This window comes from Papio anubis, chromosome 1, assembly GCF_008728515.1.
Source record: "Papio anubis isolate 15944 chromosome 1, Panubis1.0, whole genome shotgun sequence".
Lineage (NCBI taxonomy): Eukaryota > Metazoa > Chordata > Mammalia > Primates > Cercopithecidae > Papio > Papio anubis.
This window is the reverse complement of record NC_044976.1, coordinates 160816342-160838720: the sequence shown is the minus strand read 5'-3', so window position 1 is coordinate 160838720 and position 22379 is coordinate 160816342. Positions and strand designations below refer to the sequence as shown.

At 46.3% G+C, this 22379-nt stretch overlaps 2 protein-coding genes across 7 annotated transcripts in view; one reads left to right on the top strand and one right to left on the bottom strand.

Moving 5' to 3' along the window:
• The window catches only part of LOC101025795 (maestro heat-like repeat-containing protein family member 7), a 52124-nt gene that overhangs the window by 29002 nt on the left and 743 nt on the right, over nucleotides 1-22379 (top strand). For all 4 annotated transcript variants that reach the window (XM_009190386.3, XM_009190394.3, XM_009190383.3 and 1 more), the window contains 10 exons: nucleotides 4207-4351; nucleotides 4812-4987; nucleotides 5638-5775; nucleotides 5873-5987; nucleotides 14078-14218; nucleotides 14806-14982; nucleotides 15599-15757; nucleotides 16868-16969; nucleotides 21471-21573; nucleotides 22157-22216. In XM_009190386.3, coding sequence (XP_009188650.2) covers nucleotides 4207-4351; nucleotides 4812-4987; nucleotides 5638-5775; nucleotides 5873-5987; nucleotides 14078-14218; nucleotides 14806-14982; nucleotides 15599-15757; nucleotides 16868-16969; nucleotides 21471-21573; nucleotides 22157-22216 — 1316 coding nt within the window. The remainder of the gene's footprint in view (nucleotides 1-4206; nucleotides 4352-4811; nucleotides 4988-5637; nucleotides 5776-5872; nucleotides 5988-14077; nucleotides 14219-14805; nucleotides 14983-15598; nucleotides 15758-16867; nucleotides 16970-21470; nucleotides 21574-22156; nucleotides 22217-22379) is intronic.
• The window catches only part of KIF21B (kinesin family member 21B), a 75151-nt gene continuing 58872 nt past the window's right edge, over nucleotides 6101-22379 (bottom strand). For all 3 annotated transcript variants that reach the window (XM_021928794.2, XM_021928795.2, XM_021928821.2), the window contains one exon: nucleotides 6101-6278. In XM_021928794.2, the coding sequence (XP_021784486.2) occupies nucleotides 6116-6278 (163 nt within the window). In that variant the 3' untranslated portion in view covers nucleotides 6101-6115. The remainder of the gene's footprint in view (nucleotides 6279-22379) is intronic.

Below are 22379 nucleotides of genomic sequence, written 5' to 3'. Positions count from 1 at the left end.
ATAAATTACCCAGTCTATGAGATTTTGTGATAGCAGCACGATACAAACTGAGACAATGGCAAAGGGGCTTTTTTTCAGCTAAGAATCTTGAGAAGGGGAGATTATTGTGAATTACTCAAGTGGGCTCTTAATGTAATCACAATGTGTCTTGTGATTGATGTATCTTGTTCAAACTTCACTGCACTTCTTGAATCTGTAAATATATGTCTCTCACCAAATTTGGGAAGTTTTAGGTCATTATTTCTTCAGATATTTTTTTCTGTACCAGTCTCTTTTTCTTTTTATAAGATTTCAATGACACGAATATTCGACTTTTAAATGGTGTCCTATAAGTCTCTGAAGCTCTGTTAATTTTTTTCTAATTTCTTAGTTCTTCAAATTGTATAATTTTTATCGATTCATCTGCAAGTTCATGAACTTTTCTCTCTGTAATCTCCATTTTCCTCTTGATCTCATCCAGTGAATTTTTGTTTCAGATATTGTATTTTTCAGTTCTAAAATTTCCATTTGGTTTTTTAAAAAAATAGCTTATTCCTCAGCTGAGAACATGAGAACATCCATCTTTCCACTTCTTTCTTTGTTTCTTTGCTTCTCTCTCTCTCTTTAGTTCTTTTTTGAGACAGAGTCTTGCTCTGTTGCCCGAGGTAGGGTGCAGTGGCATGATCATAGTTTACTGCAGACTCAACCTCCCAGGTTAAAGCTATCCTCCCATCTCAGCCTCTGAGTAGCTGGGATCACAGGGGTGTGGCACCATACCCAGCTAATTTTTTAACTTTTTGTAGAGACAGAGTTTCTCTATGTTTCCCAGGTTAATCTTGAACTCCTGGGCTCAAGTGATCTTCCGCCTCAGCCTCGCAAAGTGCTGGGATTACAGGTGTGATCCACTATGCCTGACCTTTCCATTTATTTCTGTTATGTACACCTTTACCTCATGGAGCATGGTTAAAATGTGTACTTAAAGTATTATTATTATTATTTTTAGACAGGGTTGTGCTCTGTTACTCAGGCTAGAGTGCAGTGACGTGATCATAGCTCACTGCAACCTAGAACTCCTGGGCTCAAGTGATCCTCCTGCCTCAGCCCTCAAGTAGCTAGGACAACAGGCATGTGCCACCATGCCCGCTATTTTTTAAAGTCATTTTTTAGAGAATGGATCTCACTATGTTACTCAGACTGGTCTTGAACTCCTGGTCTCAAGGGATCCTCCTGCTTTGGCCTTTCAAAGTGTTGGGATTATGGGTATGAGCCAATGCACCCGGTCGTGTCTTAGAGTTTTAGCTGCCTGTGCTGCTACAGCTGCACAACTGGATCTGGCTTCAGGGTGATGAAATGAGAAAAAAGAGAGAGAGAGAGAAAAAAGAAAAAACAACTAGCGCTTCCCCCATCCCTACACTCACTGGGCCACAGTGCCCTGTGTTAGGTGCTTTTGTTGCTGCCCAAATGCTTCTACTGTGCAGCTCTGCATCTGGAGTCACTCTCAGGACAGAGCTTGGGAGAGGAAAGACACAAAGAAAGAAAGAAACAAGGATCCCACCCATACTTCCCCAACTCACAAGGACCCATTTTCCCAGTCCTCTGACCAGAGAGACAGAGTTTAACTCAGAGATTTTGTTGCCTGTGCCTGCTGCATAGTTCAGCCCTTAGGTCACCTTCGAGTCAAAGCTGGAAGACAATAGAGAAAAAAGAATTCTGGGAAACTCACTCAAATGTTGTTTTTCCAGTGTTGGGAGGTAGTTGCTTTTTGTATTTGTCCAGTGTTTTTAGTTTTAATTGGAGCAAGAGCTAGACTAGAGTGGGCTTGCTCTGTCCTAGCAGATTGCGTAGACTCTCTTACTAGGGAAATTAGGATTGCTTGTTGTTAATTTCCTTTATCATGAGAAGGAAGTGTCTTTCTATTCTGTATCTGCTGAGTATTTTTCTTTTCACTGATGTGGAATTGTTTAACAAAAGGTTGATATCATATAATTAGAGTGTTTTCTTTTGGGTCGGGGGTGGTTTGAGACGGAGTCTTGCTCTGTAGCCCAGGCTGGAGTGCAGTGGTGTGATCTCGGCTCACTGCAACCTCTGCCTCCCGGGTTCAAGCGATTTGCCTGCCTCCCAAGGAGCTGGGATTACAAGCGTGTGCCGCCATGCCCAGCTAATTTTTGTATTTTCAGTAGAGATGAGGTTTCATCATGTTGGCCAGGCTGGTCTCAAACTCCTGAACTTAGGTGATCTGCCTGCCTTGGCCTCCCAAAGTGCTGGGATTACAGGCGTGAGCCACTGCACCTGGCTGGACAAAGTTATAATTCGATAGAAGAATAAATTCTGGCATAGTAGAGTGACTGTGGTCAACAGTAAGGTATCATATATTACAAAACAGTCAGAGGAGAGGCTTTTCAATGCTTTCAATGCAAAAAAATGGTAAAATCTGCTGAGTTTTTTGAAAAAATAAAAAATAGACTTTGAAATACCAAATGCCATTGCAACATCTAATGACATATTTATACAAATTTATACAGGTTTCTTTCTTTAATCTTTTAATTTCCAAGTGGTTAGATATTTTGATCATCTTTTTCTAGTTTTATTGGATGATAATTAGAGAACACGATCTAAATGTCTTCTCCTTTTGATAATGTGTTGAGGGATTCTTTTGTGTGTGTAGACCAGGAAGATTAATGTTATAAATTTTACTATATGTTTAATGGCTATTTGAAATAAATTTATATTCTCTACTGCATGCAAAGTCATCTATTAGACCAGACTTGTTTATTTATTTATTTATTTTTCTTTTTTGTATATTTTTAAAGTAGAGATGGGTCTCGCCATGTCACCCAGGCTGGTCTTGAACTCCTGGGCTCAAGCAATCCTCCCTCCTCGGCCTCCCAAAGTGCTGGAATTGCAAGTGTAAGCCACCTCACTCAGCCAGACCAAGCTTATTTAATTGTTTTATAGTATCTCATTGTACGATTATTACAAACTTGTTTTATCCATTTTTTTTAATGACTGTTTGTTGTTTCCAGCTTCTTGCTATTATTAACAGTGCTGTTATGCACATTCTTACTCTAATATTGTGTTTAGATTTATAGGCATATTTACCATTTTATTTGCTCACCATCCCTTGCATCTCAAACTTTCCTTAGGAAATTATTTTTCTTTTCCCTAAAGGGGAAGGAAAAAACAAAACCTTTAAAGGTATTATTTAGGAGTTTATCCTCTAGGGAGACGCAATTGGTGAAACCATCTATTTTTGTTTATCTCTAAATAAAGCAAATCTGCATTAAATGATAGATTTGCTGGGAACTTGGGGGTTGATGTTTATTTTTGTTCAGCACTTGGAAGGTTTATCCCACTGTCTTCTGCTCTCCACTGTTTCTGTGGGGAAGTTGGCTCTCAGTCTCATTGCCATTCTTTCATTGACAACTCATTTTTTCTCTCTTGTCTTTGTCCCCAGAGCATGCTGTGTATTGTTTACCAGCTGTGAAAGTCTGTCTTCACCTTTTATCTCACCTTCACTTCCTCAATGCTTTGTCCTCCTGTTTCAAAAAGGCCATGACTTCTTGAGGACACTAAGCACATTTTCTTAAAATTTTATGTTATTTGTAGCAAATGCTTTTCAGATATGTACTTTTCTTCTGAGTGTGATTTTTCCAGGTAAAAGTGAGAGGGGAGACACACTAGGCAAAGGGAAAGGCATGTGCCCAATGATAGAGGAGAGAGAGTCCATGCATGAGGTGAGGTTGGGGGTGCTGTGCAGGGCTGGTGATCAGACCTGGCCTGAAGAGAGGTGCGGTCATGCCAGATATTAAGGATGACAGGGGAAAGCCTGGAAGACAGATGCAGTGGTCTGAGGGTGGGTGGGTAGTGAGAGCTTGGACAGGCCAGAGAGAAGGCTCTTCTCACTGATCTGACACATTCAAGTGTGGTCAACAAGCTTTGGCCTCAGATATTTTCTCAAACCAGGTTCACAGACCAAGTGAACATTTCCAGATTTCTGTGAGATGACAGAGAACAGGGAGGTCTGGAGGTGATGGCAAGATGAAAGGAATAGAAGGAGAAAAAGAGAGAGGATAATGAAGAGAGAGACAAGAAAGAAGGAAGAAACCAGGGGAACTAGGGGCCTGGGCAAAGGAGCCTAGAGTCCACTCCCCTGGAAGCACTGTGGGACTTGTGAAGAATGGCTTACCTGGAGTGGGTAGCTACATTCATGGGTTTCTGACTCTGCAGGGGGGTTTGCAGGCCCTGGGAAATCCTGGCATCCTTCCCCAAAGGCTACGAAATGATCATGGACTATCTGCTCCAGAGGCTGACTCCACACCAGAGATCAAAGGACCAGGAGCCCAGCCACAGAACAGAGATCTCACCACTGATTGTATGGAAAGGCCAGCAGAGGGGGGCTGGGGTGGGGAAGGGGACTCCCTGCTCTCCTGTCCTCAGCTGACTTGGGCTCTTTGGCCTTGACCTTTTAGGTATCAGTGTTTGGTAGAACAGTCTAATGGCAGTCTTGGAGTTGGGTTACAGGGAGGGTTTTCCAGTTGACTTAGCTTTGTTAGGGAGATAGAAGAACTGAATTCCCCAGTTCCTCTTTAACTTTCAAAGATGGTAAGAGACTAAAACAACCACCATGATTAGAAGAGTGCTTTAAAACAGTGACATTCTAGAAATTGCCCTTCATTTTTCTGGCTTACACTAATGTAGTCTTCACTTGCTCTAACAGCATGGGTTTTACTGGGCAAGTCTGTCATGGTGATGGATTGTGGAAAGAGATTTCCTGGTGACGGGACCTATGAGTTGAAGATATGATAATGCCTCACTCTTCTTCTCCCTCCCAGGCCACCAGAGCCATCCATGAGCTCTTGCTGGAACCCAGTCGGCGGATGGAGGTACAGTCCTTCTTCTCCTCCTTGTTCATGGCCTTGCTGTTCCAGATCTCCTTTTTGGTGGTTGAAGTGGACACTGAAATAAGCCAGGATCAGCAACACATAGCTGAATGTGTGGACCCTATAAGGTACCTTTGGTGTTTGCTAGTGATTATGCTCCAGGGACCATCAGCTTAGCACCTTCGCCTGACTTGGTGTCAGCCTCCTAGGCCTGAATACCCTTTGTACACCCTCCTGCCAGGGCACTTAACATGTTCCCCATGCGTCATTTCAAGAAGTCCCCCAGGACTTAAAAAAAATATATTTTATTATTATTATTTTTAGAGACAGGGTCTTGCTATTTTGCCCAAGCTGGTCTTGAACTCCTGGCTCAAGCCATCCTCTTCTCTCAGCCTCCTGTGTTGCTGGGATTACAGGTGCAAGTCCAGCTATCTGGACTTTTTAGAAAAGACTCCTTCTTTAAACTTGGCCTACTAGGCTGATGCAGAGATTCTGCACCAAAATGAGATCAATACCGTGGATAAAACACACATCTGAGTCCACAGACCTGGATTGCATTCCCCACCCTTCTGCTGGCTCCCTGTGTCACCTTGCAGATGCCACATCTCTCTTGGTCTCAGTTGCTTCGCTTGTAAAATATTAGCCTGGGTCTCTGGGGGCTGTCCCACACCAGCAGTTCATGATCCTGAGAAAGTTTTGGGAGTCAGACAGGTGGCCAGTGAGGGAGAGGAGCGCAGGTGGTGAATGACTTCCTATCTGTTTTTGGCTCTTTCTCCAGTTCTACCGTGGAGGCCCTGAAGACCTTGATGCGAAGTTCTGGGTATGGGGACTATGTGTCTTCTATACAGAGACATGGGGGCTGGTGGCTTCTTGTCAATCCTGAAAGACACTATGACGGAGTCACTGTGCTGGCCAGGTGAGCTGCACCTGGGTCCGCGGCTGGAGGGCCGTGCGTTCACTTGGCCTGCTCCTGCGGCCCAGGCCTTACCTGAACACTGTGCTCTTGTTGGTAGGTCCCTGGTCATCAATAACTGTTGGCACAACCGCCCCCTCTTCAGCTCCATCATCAGATTCCTCCAGGACCCAGACTGCAAGAATCACTTAACGGCCCTTGTGTTCCTGACAGAGGTGACTGGCTCTTGGTGGGAGGGGGGCAGGTGAGGGTGATCCCTCTGTGAGACAGCCACACCCAACAGACGCCTCCTGGAAAGGCCACTGACTCACTGCTAGGAAGGGTTGGGGGAGATGGCTAATGGTTACCTTGAGCCGGGGGCTTTGGTGCCTTCTTGAATCTCACAGCAGTTTGACTCTGCCCTGACTTTACAGAAAAGCACAGCTCTCTCCTTCAACCACCTCAGCCTTGAGCAGCCTTTTAAAATTAATCCTTGCTTAGCGATTGACTCAGTACAATTCAACCACCTGACAGAAAAAAAGAAAATAGGAAATTTAGAAAACATGGAAAAGTATATCAAAAATTATACAACCATTACTAAGCATAATCCCTAGAGAAAACCACATTTATTCAGGTTTTTGCCTATACAGAGGGGGGTGTGTGTGTGTGTGTATGATAGTTGAAATCATTTTCTACTAATATTCTGTATCCTGCTGTATTCAAATATCTGTCTATGTCATTACATGTTCTTTGTAACATACATTTTTAAATTTTGTTTTATTTTTTGAGACAGGGTCTCACTCTCTTGGCCAGGCTGGAGAGCAGTGGTGTAATCATGGCTCACTGCAGCCTCCGTCTCCTGTTCTCAAGTGATTCTCCCACCTGAGCCTTCTGAATAGCGATGCCTACAGGCATGTAGCACCACACTTGGCTAATTAAAAAACAAAATTTAATATAGAGAAGGGGTCTCGCTATACTGCCCAGGCTGGTCTTGAACTCTTGGGCTCAAGTGATTCTCCCACCTCAATCTCCCAAAGTGCTGGGATTACAGTTGTGAGCCACCATGCCTGGCCTATAAATGTAAATGTTAATGGTGATTATAATGTTTCATCACAAAGATGATCTATAATTTATTCGACATTCTGTTTCCAATTTTACAAGATTATAAATAACACTTTAATGAACATCTCTGTCAAAAGTTTTTGCCCATATTCCAGATTATTTCCTTAACTATTGAATATAATAAGTGGAACTATTGGTTCAAAAAGTATGAATGTCTTCTATAACTTTTAACAATAATGCCAAATTGCTTTCCAGTAGAGCTGTACCAATTTAGATTTCCACCAAAAGTATTTGGGAGAATTTCAGAGTTTCTGACCCACTACAGCTTTAAATGGGATCCTTTTAAAATTCAAGCCACCAGAGTTTTTTTTTTTTTTTTTAACAGGGGCTGGACTACTTTTGAACATAACCACAGAGATAGAAGATAATACATTACTAATACTAGGATGTAAACAGATATTATCCCAGTGTGTCGTCGTGTGCACTTATGTGGATTATAGGACATTGGTGTCTTGTTGGAAGGTGTCCACTGCTAGAGGCTGACCTGTACATGTTGGTATGGGGTACTGAGATACACATTCAAGGATATATGTCATGTTGGCAGAACTCCAACATGCTCAGGGTGTGGGAATGAGACATGTAGGATGCAGAACCCTGACTGGAAGGGGATGGCTTAGTCCAGTGGATCTCAATAATTTATGAATGTCATATCTCGGGGAAGCTGTTTAAAATGCAGATTCCTGGGCCCTGTTCCCAGAGACTTGGATTCAGGAAGTCTGGGGTAAGGCCCAGAAGCCTTTTTTGCTGGTGGGGTTTTTTGTTTTTTGTTTTTTTTTTTTTGAGGTGGAGTCTCTCTGTCGCCCAGGCTGGAGTGCAGTGGCATGATCTTGGCTCACTGCAACCTTTGCTTCCCAGGTCAAGCAACTCTCCTGCCTCAGCCTCCTGAGCAGCTGGGACTACAGGCACGCATCATCCGCGCCCAGCTAATTTTTGTATTTTAGTTTCACTACATTGGCCAGGCTGGTCTTGAACTCCTGGCCTCAAGGGATCCACCTGCCTTGGCCTCCCCTCTCAAAGTGCTAGGATTACAGGCATGAGCCATTGTGCCCACCCTCCAGAAGTCTTCATTTTCTTTTTTTGCTTTTTCTTTTTTCTTTGAGACAGAGTCTTGCTCTGTTGCCCAGGCTGGAGTGCAATGGCACAATCTTGGCTCGCTGCAGCGTCCGCCTCCTGGGTTCAAGTGATTCTCCTGCTTCAGCCTCCCGAGTAGCTGGGACTACAGGCATGCACCACCATGCCCAACTAATTTTTGTATTTTTAATAGAGACAGGGTTTCACCATGTTGTCCAGGCTGGTCTCGAACTCCTTACCTCAGCTGATCCACCTGCCTTGGACTCCCAAAGTGCTGGGATTACAGACATGAGTCACCACATCCAGACGAAGTCTTAATTTTCTAAAAGTATTCCAGTGGTTGCTGTGCCACAGGACGTGCTTGGACCTAGCTTTGGGAAACAGTACAAGGCACAGGCCTGCGTGGGCTGGAGGCCACCATGAGATAGCTGCCACTCTCTTTAGAGCAGTAATTCTGAACCCTGGCTGCATATCAGTATCCTCCCGGGAGGTTTCCAAAATGCTAATGCCAAGCCCCCACCCCACCCCTCACTCTCTGTCAAGTTTTTCTGTTTGAATCGATTTGGGACAGGGTCTAGGCATCAGTTTGTTTTAGAAGCTCCCATGTTTAAAGGGATGTTCTAGAAATACAGCTAGGATTGAGAATCACTCTAGAATTTCCCCAAGTGTCTGATACCCAACTGAAACAAAGGGACACACGATAGAGCGTTTGCTCATCTGCCACCCTGATTGGGGTTTCAGGCTGACAACGGGGAGGGGAGGTCAGCGTGCTTGGGAAGAGGCTGGAAGGCACACCCCAGTAGCGAGATGGGTGAACCCCATTCTTAGCAATCAGAGAGAGAAGTAGTGAATTCTAAAGTGGAAAGCCAGTGGGGTTTAAGGTACCAGGTAAGTAAGTAGGTCAAGATCTGTTAAGTGAGAGACCATGGCTAAGAAAGCTTTCTAATATTTCCCAGCCTTTGTCACTCCCTGTTTGTTGCTTCGTTATCTTTATTCATTTCCTTGAGATGATCACAAGTAGAAATATTTAAAAGAGAAAAGGTTGTGTGCTTTTCTTCAGTGTACTCAAGAAACAGCAGAGCTCTGTTATTTTATTCCTCTCTAATTCTGTGAAAAGGGTGTTATTTAGCTCTATTTTGTAGAGAACGAAAGTGAAGTTCAGAGAATTTAAGAAGTTACTTACTCAGCTAGAGAGTAAATTAGGGTGGATCTGCCTGACTGCCAATCAAAGACAGATGAAACTGCTGAGATGTTAATGAAGACTTCTTTGCTATTAGCAACATGTAAACGTACATTCATATGTGCATGCATACATGCATGCTAAAGCAAGTACATATATTTTAAATGTATCTGATTGACTTTTGGCTTTTAAAATGTTATTTTATTATATAAAAGATATTTTCTATCTCACAAGTCATCAAGCAATAAATGTTATTTAAAATAATCTATATACACATATAATACAAACAAGCAAATTAAATCATGAAAACTGATTATTTATTTATTTTTAAAATTTTATTTATTTTATTTTTTGAGATGGAGTTTCACTCTTGTTGCCCAGGTTGGAGTGTAATGGTGCAATCTCAGCTCACTGCAACCTCTGCCTCCCAGGTTCAAGCAATTCTCCTGCCTCAGCCTCCTGAGTAGCTGGGATTACAGGCGCCCACCACCACACTCAGCTGATTTTTTGTATTTTTAGTAAAGATGGGGTTTCACCATTGGCCAGACTGGTCTCAAATGCCTGACCTCAGGTGATCCACCTGCCTCAGCCTCCCAAAGTGTTGGGATTACAGGTGTCAGTCACTATGCCCGGCCTATTTATTTATTTATTTAGTTTTGAGAAGGAGTATCGCTCTGTTGCCCATGCTGGAGTGCAGTGGCATGATCTTGGCTCACTGCAACCTCTGCCTTCTGGGTTCAAGTGATTCTCCTGCCTCAGCCTCCTGAGTAGCTGGGATTACAGATGCCTGCCACCATGCCTGGCTAATTTTTGTATTTTTAGTAGAGGCAGGGTTTTGCCATGTTGGCCAGGCTGTTCTCGAACTTTTTCTTCTTTTTTTTTTTTGAGATGGAGTCTTGCTCTGTCACCCAGGCTGCAGTGCAGTGGCTGGATCTCAGCTCACTGCAAGCTCCACCTCCCGGGTTCACGCCATTCTCCTGCCTCAGCTTCCCGAGTAGCTGGGACTACAGGCGCCTGCCACCTCGCCCAGCTAGTTTTTTGTATTTTTTAGTAGAGACGGGGTTTCACCGTGTTAGCCAGGATGGTCTCGATCTCCTGACCTCGTGATCCGCCTATCTCGGCCTCCCAAAGTGCTGGGATTACAGGCTTGAGCCACCGCGCCTGGCCCTGTTCTCGAACTTCTGACCTTAAGTGGTCTGCAAACTGATTTTTTAAATGCAGTCTTTTTTTCTCTTCTACTTTTGCCTTCTCCCCTCCTACTACATTCAGTCTATACCTCCACCTCTTCATCTCCCAAGTGTCTCAAATGCAAGCAACCAAGTATGTATCCTTCTGCATGCTCAAATAATCACACACACATAATAGATGTTGACAGATTGTTTTCCAAAGAAACACTAACAATTCACATTTATCTCAGGGAAGTGTGAGAGAAGGGTTTCTCTCTATCTCTTCTAACAACAAAGCTTAACCCTTTTTAGATGTTTGTCCTCCTGGCAGGTATAAAGCAGGGATGTACAATCTTTTGGCTTCCCTGGGCCACATTGGAAGAAGAATTGTCTTGGGCCACAGATAAAATACACTAACACTAATGATAGGTGATGAGCTAAAAAAAAAAAAAAAAATCGCAAAAACCTCATAATGTTTTAAGAAAGTTTACAAATTTGTGTTGGACCACATTCAAAGCTGTCCAGGGCTGCGTGGGGCCTTTGGGCTGTGCGTTGGACAGGCTTGGTGTAAAGCAATACCTTATTGCTGCTCTGGTTTGCATCTCCCTGGCTCCTATTGATTTTGAGCATTCTGCATATAATTTTGTGATTTGGATTTGCCCTTCTGTGAATTCCTTCCCATGTCCTTTGCCCATTGTCCTATTGAATTGTTTGGCTTTTTCTTGTCTACAAGACTACTTTAACTCCTGATTTTCCATTTGCACGACTACACATGTTTTTCCATCATAATGTTTTCCATCATGTGCATGCTAGTCTATCCTTAAACAGAGTGCGTGCCAGGCTGGTCTATCCAGGTGAATGTACTGATGTATGTAAGTCTGAGCCTGTGCAGACTCAAGGTGTCCTTCTGGCATGTTTATTCCAAAGCATGTGCACTTAGAGCAGGAGTTCTCAATGCTGGATGCATATTCATATCTCCAGGAGAACTTGCCCTAATATTTGGGGACCAACTCAGTCCAATTAACTCAGAATCTCGGGGGTGATGTGGGGTCCAAGAATCAGCATTTTTAATAGCTCTGCAGGTGACACTAACATGCATCACTTGTTCGATATCATCCAGCAGAACCTGGAGTCCCCAGTGCTGTTGAATGATCATTACAAGGATTTCTTCTTTTTTCTTTTTCTTTTTTTTTTTTTTTTTTTTTTGAGGCAGAGTTTCACTTTTGTTGCCCAGGCTAGAGAGCAGTGACACAATTTCAGCTCACTGCAACCTCCGCCTCCAGGTTTCAAGCAATTCTTCTGCCTCAGCCTCCTGAGTGGCCAGGATTACAGGCATGTGCCACCACACCCGGCTAATCGTGTATTTTTAGTAGAGATGGGGTTTCTCCATGTTGGTCAGGCTGGTCTCGAACTCCCAACCTCAGGTGATCTGTCTGCCTCGGCCTCTCAAAGTGCTGGGATTACAGGCGTGAGCCACCATGTCTGGCCAACAATGATTTCTTAATAATTCTCCTTTCTCCCCCTCCCTTTTAAAAAATTATTATTCTGGGAGACTGTCTTTGACTTTTCTCTTTTGCCTTTTGAGCAGGTCAGTAAATCTGTGTTTTGCAGTGTTCTTCAGGGTCATCCTTTCTCCATTCCCACTACCCTGGCCTAGTCCAGACCCTTATTACCTGTGCTTGAAGCAATTATTTTAACTTTTCTTAGAGACAGCGAGTCTTGCTATGTTGCTCAGGCTGGTCCCCAACTCCTGGCTTTAAATGATTGCCCTGCCTCAACCTCCAGAGTAGTTGGGATTACAGGTGTGAGCCACCATACCCGACTGGAGCAACTCCAAAAGATAACATGCTGGTCTCTTTCCTCCTAGGATCTTCTGTCAACATAACACATTTCCCAGGTCCAACATTCCTTGCCAATGGAATCCTCCTCTGGAGTCGGGTCAGCACCCAGTTGCCCTTCCCTCAACTACATTATGCTTAGCTTATCCCTACATTTCGCCCTTGTTTTGCTATACCTACCTTTTCCCATTAAACACACACATGCTTACGTTCCCCTTCCATCTGCTCATTGAAGTTCTCTTTATTCAAGTTCAGCTCAAGTTCTACCTCTTTCTTTTTCTTTTTTTTTTTTAAATTTTTTTTTGGAGACAAACTTTCGCTGTTGTCCTCCAGGTTGGAGTGCAATGGCATGATCTTGGCTCACTGCAACCTCCGCCTCCTGGATTCCAGCGATTCTCTTGCCTCAGCCTCTTGAGTAGCTGGGATTACAGGTGCCTGCCACCACGCCCAGCTAATTTTTGCATTTTTAGTAGAGATGGGGTTTCACCATGTTGGCCACGCCGGTCTCGAACTCCTGACCTCAGGTGATCCGCCCACCTCGGCCTCCCAAAGTGCTGAGATTACAGGCATGAGCCACCACACCTGGCCAAGTTCTACCTCTTTCATAAACTTTTCCTAGATGAATCAACACCTGTTTATAGGAATTTTTTACTTGCTTTTAATTTATGTAGTATTGTTATTGCCTTGAGATGTTCACTAGGTGATTCATGTACCTAAGTCTTGACTCTCCAGCTGAATTGCTAGGATCTTTGAGGGCAGAGTGCATTTCTTTTTTTTTTTTTTTTTTTTTTTTTTTTTTTTTGAGACGGAGTCTCACTCTGACGCCCAGGCTGGAGTGCAGTGGCCAGATCTCAGCTCACTGCAAGCTCCGCCTCCCGGGTTTACACCATTCTCCTGCCTCAGCCTCCGAGTAGTAGCTGGGATTACAGGCGCCCGCCACCTCGCCCGGCTAGTTTTTTGTATTTTTTAGTAGAGACGGGGTTTCACCGTGTTTGCCAGGATGGTCTCGATCTCCTGACCTTGTGATCCACCCGTCTCGGCCTCCCAAAGTGCTGGGATTACAGGCTTGAGCCACCGCGCCCGGCCAGTGCATTTCTTACTTGTATCTCCTACAGTTTTCTTTATCAAAAATGTTTAATGGGGCTGGATGTGGTGACTCACGCCTGTAATCCCAGCACTTTGGGAGGGTAGGCAGGTGGATCACCTGAGGTTAGGAGTTCGAGACCAGCCTGGGCAACATGGTGAAAACCCCTCTCTACTAAAAATACAAAATTAGCCAGGTGTGGTGGCACATGCCTGTGGTCCCAGCTACTCAGGAGGCTGAGGTAGGAGAATCACTTGAACCTGGGAGGTGGAGGTTGCAGTTAGCCGAGATTGTGCCACTGCACTCCAGCCTGGGCGACAGAGTGAGACTCTGTCTGGAAAAAAAAAAAGAAAAAAAAAGTGCTTACGGGGCCAGTTTTGTGGTGGCTCATGACTGTAATCTCAGCACTTTGGGAGGCTAAGGTGGGTGGATCCCCTGAGGTCAGGAGTTCAAGACCAGCCTGGTTAACATTCTGAAACCCCATCTGTACTAAAAAATACAAAAATTAGCTGGGTGTGGTGGCACGTCCTGTAGTCCCAGCTACTCAGGAGGCTGAGGCAGGAGAATTGCTTGAACCCGGGAGGCAGAGGTTGCAGTAAGCCGAGATCACACTACTGCACTCCAGCCTGGGTGACACAGCAAGACTCCATCTCAAAAAAAAAAAAAAAATGCTTAAGGAAAACTTGGAGAATGAATAAATGACTTCTGGAATGACAGGTGCAAATTCACCTTTTATGCTTTGGCCTCTCTACCAATTCTAAACTCTTAAGAGTATTTCCCTACTAGTGAGTAGGAACCTAGTCCAAAGTCATCGATGATTTTTTTTCTCCTTGCCCGCCCATCTTTCTTGGCCTCCCTTCCCCAGCTGCTCCAGTGTCCAGATGTGGCAGCCTTAGTGGATGACTTCACCACCCGCATTCTGGCAAACTGGTTCAAGAGTGAGGAGCCAGCCATAGTGAAGCCATTGCTGCAGATGCTAGAGGTCTTTGCGAAGCATGAAAACATGGTAAAATGGGGCAGGGGCTAAGGGTGTGCTCTCAGGCGATGTTGTAACCAGGGGAGGTAACATCTGCTGTGTCCAGTTATAGATAGGGTGGGACACACTCTTGGGATCAAAGAGAGCAAATCCTCATGAGGCCAATGCACCACAGACAGGAGTTGGGGCTTGAGCCATTCACGATTTCTCCCTCCGGGAAAGGTCTCCTGAAGAAGTTTTTTCATGGGTCATTTCAGAGAATAGATGAAGCTAACCCCAGGATCTCACACATGTCATCCAGGTCCCCTGGAGGTTGCTGTCATCATCAGGGATGAGAAGGGCAGTGGCGATGGAAACTTATGGCATAGTGGGAGGAGGGGGCCTCCTCTGTTTTCTCCCCTTTTCTCATGATGGACGCAAGGTACCTCCCCAAATGCTCTCCTAGGCTACTCACTCCGATGGCTCCCCAGATGCTGGGCCAGTCCCAGCTCTGGAATGAAAAAACAGTAGAGTGTGGTTCTCATTTGCGGGGCTGAATTGACTTGAAATGAGAATTCCTTGACTTGGCAGGAGTCATTTCCCCAGCTCCCCGTTCCCTGAGCCACTGTCGCCCGCAGGTGAGGCGGCTCCGAATCCTCCAGCCGTATGTGCTGAACTGCTGCTACTCCTCGAACAGCGACATAGTACTGGAGACTTTGCTGGTGCTGAAGAATCTCCTGAGCCACCTCACCTGGCGGCACTCCTCCTCCTTCCTGATCCAGCTCACCTTCACGCTGGTGCCCTTCTTTGAGGAGGTAAAGGCCCCTCTGGGGTCATTTTCTTTCTCTCGGCATCTGTAAAATAAGGGAGTTGGCCAGGCATGGTGGCTCACGCCCGTAATCCCAGCACATTGGGAGGCCGAGGCAGGAGGATCACATGAGGCCAGGAGCTCAAGATCAACCTGGGCAACATAGTGAGACCCCATTCTAACAACAACAACAAATTAGCTGAGTCTGGTGGTGTGCACTTGTGGCCCCAGTTTCTTGGGAGGCTGAGGCAGGAGGATTGCTTGAGCCCAGCAGGTCAAGGCTGCAGTGAGCTGTGATTGTGGCATGCAATCCAACCTGGGCGACAGAGCGATACCCTGTGTCAAACAAAACAAAACAAAACAAAACCCCTCACAGAGTTGGCAGAATGATTCAAGGCCCTTCACCTTGAATATGGTACTGTTCTGTAGGGACTTGATTGCTCCTGCCCTCCTTGTATCTTTCTGAAGGGGTGAGATGGAGCGAGAGAACAGACCACAGCAGGCGGGGATCAGAGCAGATCATTTGAGGGAGGGAATGGACAGGGGAGTGTGGGGTTGGCGGGGGTGGAGCTCAGGGACCTGATTGCTTCTGCTTCCCCACGCATGCGTGTCTTCTCTCCCAGGTGTCAGAGCATCTGCGGTTGGCAGCCTTTGAGATCTATGAGAGTCTCTTGGCCAAGGTCAAGAAGAGAAGCCTTGTCTTCCCCTTGAAGCACCAGATCCTCAACTTGCTAGTCCCCCTGGTGCTCCACCTGAGGGACGTAAATACCGACGTGGCTCTGGTGAGAGGCCAGGCCTTGGAGCCTGGTCTTCAGTCCCCGTTTTCATGGGAGGTAAATGCTAAGCATGTTGAGTGCTTAGGCAGGGCTGTGGCAGTACTGGATGGTGCTGAAGGAGTCAACTAGTCTCTGACCTTGCCGAATGACAGACTAGAGATGAACAGATGCTTGCACTAAAGTTTTCTCCAGCTTCTGGCTCCATCTGGTTGGCCACTGACTCCCAGTGGAATACTGTGGGTGTTTCTCCCAGGAGGAAAATCTCATCGACGGGCAGCAGTCCCTCTCTCTGCCTCCCAGCCTGTGGCTCCAGGAGCCCCCTCTCCATGCTGCTTTCTGCATACTTTCTGCCTGTGAATGGAGACAGAGCTCCCTGGGTCGGGAAGACCCTGTGGGAGGCAGTGTGGTGGGCAGAATAGAGAGAGCCTGGAACTGGCCTTCATTCCGGAATGAATGAGTTCAGCTTTGAGCCCAGGAGACCCAGGAACGTGAACTGCAGCTTGAACACTTGAAGACTGGCTGACTTACTCTGTGACAGGACACCTTGTTTCCACAGAGCAGGCCACTCTGCCATCACTGAGGCCTCTTAGGCACATCTGAGTCCGGCTGGGCAAGCGATTGAATGGGGATATTTGTGCGGAGAGTCCCACCGGTGAACTCAGCCGTGGTATTCCTGACAGAGCCAGCCCTGATTTAGAACAGTGACCACCCAGTTGGGGGATTAAGACTTTGGGGAAATTTATTTTCAGAGAGACTGTTTTGTGGGGCAGGGAGGGTTGCGGGGGCGGCAGCGTGGGAAGCCATGCGGCTGGTGAATAAGGCTCTGAGCTAAATAGTTCCAGTGCTCTGGGTCTCAGTGTCACACCACAGCAACTGGGAAAATTGTTAGAACTGTAATTTTTAAACTTCTTATTAGGGGGAATAGGGGGTTGTAAGTAGAGCCAACCTGCCTGGACCCCTGCCTTTTTCCTAAGCCCTGGATCCCTGTCGATTCACCAGCGTTTCCATCCCATCGAGGCTGAGTGTGACGCTGCTTGTCTCTGTTCTTTGCACCCCTCCATTTCCCTGCCCAGTCCCACTCCTCAGCTCCTCATGCTGAGCCTCCTTGTCTCCCAGATCTGCCGGTCTGCCCTCTGCCACACAGCTGCCATGCTGCGCTGGTCAAAGCTGAAAGCAGTATTTGCAGAGAAAGACGTGTGGAACATTCTTGGAGCCCTGGTAAGCCAGCAGCTTGCTCACTGTCTGCTCCTACGCAAGGGAGGGTGGCGTCCCCAGCAGTCTAGGTCGTTTTCCTGCAGCTCTGGGGTTTGCAGCAGTAGTGGCAGCGGCAACAGCAACAGTTCAATGATGAGATACTCATTAAGCACCTACTATGTGATTGGCACCTAGATATAGTTCCTGCCCTCCCCTTGTTTCCTGTCTGAATTGGGGAGCTAGACACACAAGTAGACAATCTCAGCATACTTCGGGAAAGGCAAAGGAGGGGTACCCAGCACAGTCTGGAAGTTGAAGGAAGGCTTCCTGGAGGAGGTGTCATCTTCAGAAGGAGAAATATAAGGCAGGGTAACACTTAGGCAAAGGGAAGGAATGAAGAGTGCAGGCCAAGGTGATGCTATACATAGGGGTGTGGAGCAGAGCACACATTATCTGGTATGATTTGATCCTTACAACCATCCTGAGAAATAAGGGCAGAAGGGCCTGGTGTGTAGGGAGCTATTAATGTAAGTGCCTTGGAATCATTAGAGCAGGGGCAGAAAAGGCAAATGCTTACAAGGTCATGCAGGAAACACTAACCAGAGATCAGACTGGATGGGCCCGGAGGAGAGATGTAGGCCCCAAGACCCAGCACAGGCAGCCTCCTCAGCATGGCCAGAAACCACACACCATTGTTACAGCACACATCTAGTAACACCGCCTTTACTCTCCTAAAGTGAAATTCATAAATAATATCCTCTACCTTTGCATATTTCCAAAATAAGTCATATAATGCCCTAACTTCAAAGGAGAAGTGAAAGTAATCTACAACAAAATAATCTGTAGGAATATATGGAACACAATATAGCATAACATGATATAATAATAGAATATAAATACTGTATGTAAATGCTTGGGCCAAGTTACTTTTTATTTATTTATTTATTTTTTTGAGACAGAGTCTCACTCTGAAGCCCAGGTTGGAGTGCAGTGGTGCGATCTTGGCTCACTGCAACCTCCGCCTCCCAGGTTCAAGCGATTCTCCTGTTTCAGGCTCCCGAGTAGCTGGGATTACAGGCACTTGCCACTGGGCCCAGCTAATTTTTGTATTTTTAGTAGAGACGGGGTTTCTTTTTTGTTTTTTCTTTTTTGAGATGGGGTTTCATCATGTTGACCAGGCTGGTCTCAAACTCCTGACCTCAGGTGACCTGCCTGCCTCAGCCTCCCAAAGTGCTGGGATTATAGGTGTGAGCCACTGCACCCTGCCAGGGCCCAGTTACTTTAGTAGACAATGATGTACATGAATCCTTGCCCCTCTCCATAGAATCACTGTGAATGGATCTGCTACAAATGCAGAATGATATGGGAATCACCACAAGAAGGGTCACCACAAGAAGGGTCACCATTGGTGACGGGAATTCCAAAACGATTGTATTAATAGCTCCCCCGACACCAGGAAAGTCTGATTAGACCAGAAAGTCTGATGACTTTCTGAACAAGATGGAGTATAGTCTTTGATGTCTATTGCAGATGCACTCCTAGAAAATCCAGTATGTAGTTGAACTGTGAAAAACTACTCTGTTATCTAAAAGAGCCAACTTCTAGGCATGGATTAGTATAAGTAGGATTTTGGTAGACATAAATGTGTAATGGGATATTAGAAATTGGTGTACCCCCCTCATCATTTTGAAAACCATAAACATCCCCCAGTTCCATAATTCCCTCCACACAGTATAGTCCCCAGTTGAGAACCCATGAATTGTTTCTAGGAGAGAAAGTGGCTCAGGGTTGTTAAGAGAAGCAGGAAATCCATGCCGGGTGCGGTGGCTCACACCTGTAATCCCAGCACTTTGAGAAGCCAAGGTGGCCGGATCACCTGGGAACAGGAGTTTGAAACAGCCTGGCCAACATGGGAAAACCTTGACTCTACTAAAAATACAAAAATTAGCCAGGTGAGATGGCGGACGCCTGTAATCCCAGCTAATGGGGAGGCTGAGGCAGGAGAATCGCTTGAACCCAGGAGGCGGAGGTTGCAGTGATCTGAGATCGAGTCACTGCTCTCCAGCGTGGGTGACAGAGCAAGACTCTGATTGGGGTGAAATTTCCCCCATTGATGTTGGCAAATAATTTAAAATGTAAAATACTGCATAGATCAAACAAAAAAAAATATCTTCAGGCTGATTTTTCTCATGGACTGTCAGTGTGCAGTCCGGTCCAGGCAGGAGACACGGAAGCAGGAGGCTGGGCCACAGTGTTCTGTGGAGGTTTGGGCCCAGTGAGGAGCAGGACTTGAGGCTGTAGGCAAGGGGAGTTGTTGAAGCATTTTAAGCAAGTGGGTAGCATGGTTAGAGAGCTGTGCATTTCACACAAATCACCCAAGCTACAGATCAGAGAAACGTTCCCAAGGGATGGAATTGGAGCCTGTGCTGTATAGAGTGTCTGGGGAGAGATGATGAAGTCAAGAAGACAAAGGCATGGGCGGGATTAGCTAGTTGTGGAGATTGATTTGATATGAAGTGTGAAAGTAAAAGTTGCCTCTTGGCTTCTGACATGGGTGAATGCTGGTGTCCTGGACTGAGGTCAGAAATACAGAGGGAGGAACAGGTGTGGAGGGGAAGGTGGTGGCTTGATTTTGTGCATGTTAAGCTTCTAAAATCTGTGAGAACACCACAGGTTTGTGCTTCCATTGGAGGTTAGATATGTATCACTGAAGCTTGGAGAACAGGGCTGTGTTTGGTGAACCCTGAGCATACCGTTGGGTAGTAGATGAAGACTGCAACCCTAAGCCCAGATACGCTCTCCTAAGGAAATTGTGTGGTGGGAGGAGCATATGAGTCAACACTGAGATCCCAGGAGACATCAGTTCCAAGGATCCCACAGAGGAGACTAGAAAGGGAAACCTGGCAGAAAGTCAAAGGAGGACAACAAGAGAGGAGGGTCATGGTCACCTAGGAAGGACCATGACCAGTTTCAGGAAGCAGTCAAGGGTACAAAAACCCAAGGGTTTCTCAGGTAACTTCAAAAGATGGGAGAGATGAGCAGGCAGGCTAGGCTCAGCCTCCCCACCTCCTTCAACCCCAGCAGCCCCACTTCTCCTTCTCCTTCTCTTTCTCCTTCCTCTTTTTTTGTAGAGACAGAGTCTTGCCATGTTGCCCAGGATGGTCTCCAACTCCCGAGCTCAAGTGATCCTCTTGCCTTGGCTTTCCAAAGTGCTGGGATTACAGGCGAGGGCCACCACACCCGCCCCCCACTCCTTCTATTAGTTTGAGATATTGGGTTTCCAGTTAAGATTTCTTTTTGAAGAAAAGATCCTGCCAAAAGAAGCTGGGAAAAACCATGGATGTAGCCTTCTGTTTTAAGAACTTAGACTGCAGAGTGAAAGAGGAGAGTTAGGATCGGAGCTAGGAAGGAGATGCAGGAGACGGGGTTTGGGTTAGTGGTTGTTGCAAAGGGAAGGACACATCATCCTTTGAACCTTCAAGGATGGAAGTCTGATGAACGCAGAAGGGGCTGTATTCCTAGGCAGGCAATGGAAGGTATGAAAACACGTAATTACATGCAGCACTGCTAGGCTCTGTTTATTTTTATTTATTTATTTTAAATATTTTATTTCATTTTATTTTATTTATTTACTTTTTTGGAGACAGTCTGGCTTTGTTGCCCAGGCTGGAGTGCGGTGGCGCAATCTCGGCTCACTGCAACCTCCACCTTCTGGGTTCAAGCGATTCTCCTTCCTTAGCCTCCTGAGAAGCTGGATCTACAGGCGTGTGCCACCACACCTGGCTGATTTTTTTGCATTTTGGTACACACGGGTTTCACCATGTCGCCCAGGCTGGTCTTGAACTCCTGAGTTCAGGCGATCTGCCTGCCTTGGCCCTCCGAAAGTGCTGGGAGTACAGGCGTGAGTCACTGTGCCTGGCCTATTTTAAAAATTTTAGGTTCGGGGGCATGGGTGCTGGTTTGTTACATGGGTATAGTGTGTGATGCTGAGGTTTGTGCTTCTAATGTTCCCATCCCCAAGGAGTGAACATAGTCCGTAGGTAGTTTTGCAACCCTTGCCCCACTCCCTCCCTCCTGTTTTTTGGAATTCTCAGTGTTTATTGTTCGCATCTTTGTGTTCATGTGACTGAGGCTCTGCTTAAACAGAATGCTGTAGGCATGATCTTTTGCAGCCTAAAGCATATGACCTTGAGATTGAAGATTTAAACTAAGATAGAAATAAACAGGATTTAAGCAATAGGGTTCACCTTATTGTTGGGAGTAGGAGAAAAAAATGTATGCGCCAAACACTGGGGCCAGTCTCTATGAGCTTCATGCTTAAACTGGGTCGAGGCCAGGGAGTATGATCTCTGTGGCATGGTCAATCCGGGAAGGCTTCATGAAAGAAAGAAGATTTCAGGAGCTGTGGTAGGAGGGGATGGAGATAGAGACGGTTTTGACAGATTTTTGCACTCAGGGGATGGCTCCTGTGTAATCTCAAAACGGTCTGAGGGTCCCTTCCATAATCTGACACCTTTTCTTACAGCTGGAGCAGGAGACAAACAAAGCCCTCTGGTTCCTGAAGCAGTGTGTGGCTCTCTTCAAGAGCCCACAGGTTCCCATCCGCTGGGCAGCTGTGTGGTTTGCAGGTATGGCCTTTCGTCTTGTTGGAGCTACTGTGTCCTTGTTGTAGGGTCCCTTAAACTGACTGGGCACCCAGGACATGAGGACACACAGAACCCATGGGAATTACATTGGGGGGTGGGAGTGGAGGTGGGAGTGCCTGCCTGTGCCTGCCTGCTCCCTCCCCTGCAGGAAGCTCCTGATCGGGTTGGGTGGTAACCTTCCCATAGCAGAATGTGCCAAGTCCTAGGAGATCAACCAGCAGAGAGACAAAGGGTGGGGCATATGGGGTCTGGGAGCCGCTCAGTGGAGGAAGTTCAGAGGTAGGTGGGGGACTGCCTCAGATCACCCCAGGGAACAGCTGTTCAGGGCAGAGGAGTATCCACTCCTTCACCCAGCCCAATTTGCTTAGAACCCTTCAGAGAAGCAAGGGACACAAGTTTGACTTTACAGGAAAAGTTCAAACCTGAGGCTGGTGGCCAAGGGAGGGAAAGACAGGAAAAAGGAGGGGAATGGTGAGTGTTTTGGGAAGGGGGCCGAGAGTACTTGCAGCCAGGACCCCACTGATTCCTGGTGGGGCCTCTGAGGTGCTTCTCTGCGTCCCTGTAGGCCAGATTATCCAAACCCTAGACTTGGAAGAGATTGATGAAATTGAGGAGGCGTACACAGGTGAGTGGCAGCCCAGTTGCCCCCTCCTTGCATCTTTTAGTGGCACCGGTGTTGGTGGGGAATGCTCAGAAGTTAGGAAAAGTGGGCAGATGGCCTCACAAAAATGATCATCCAGAAGTGTGAAGAGGCAGGCTCATCCCCAAGGTGCTTAGGTTCTGAGGTG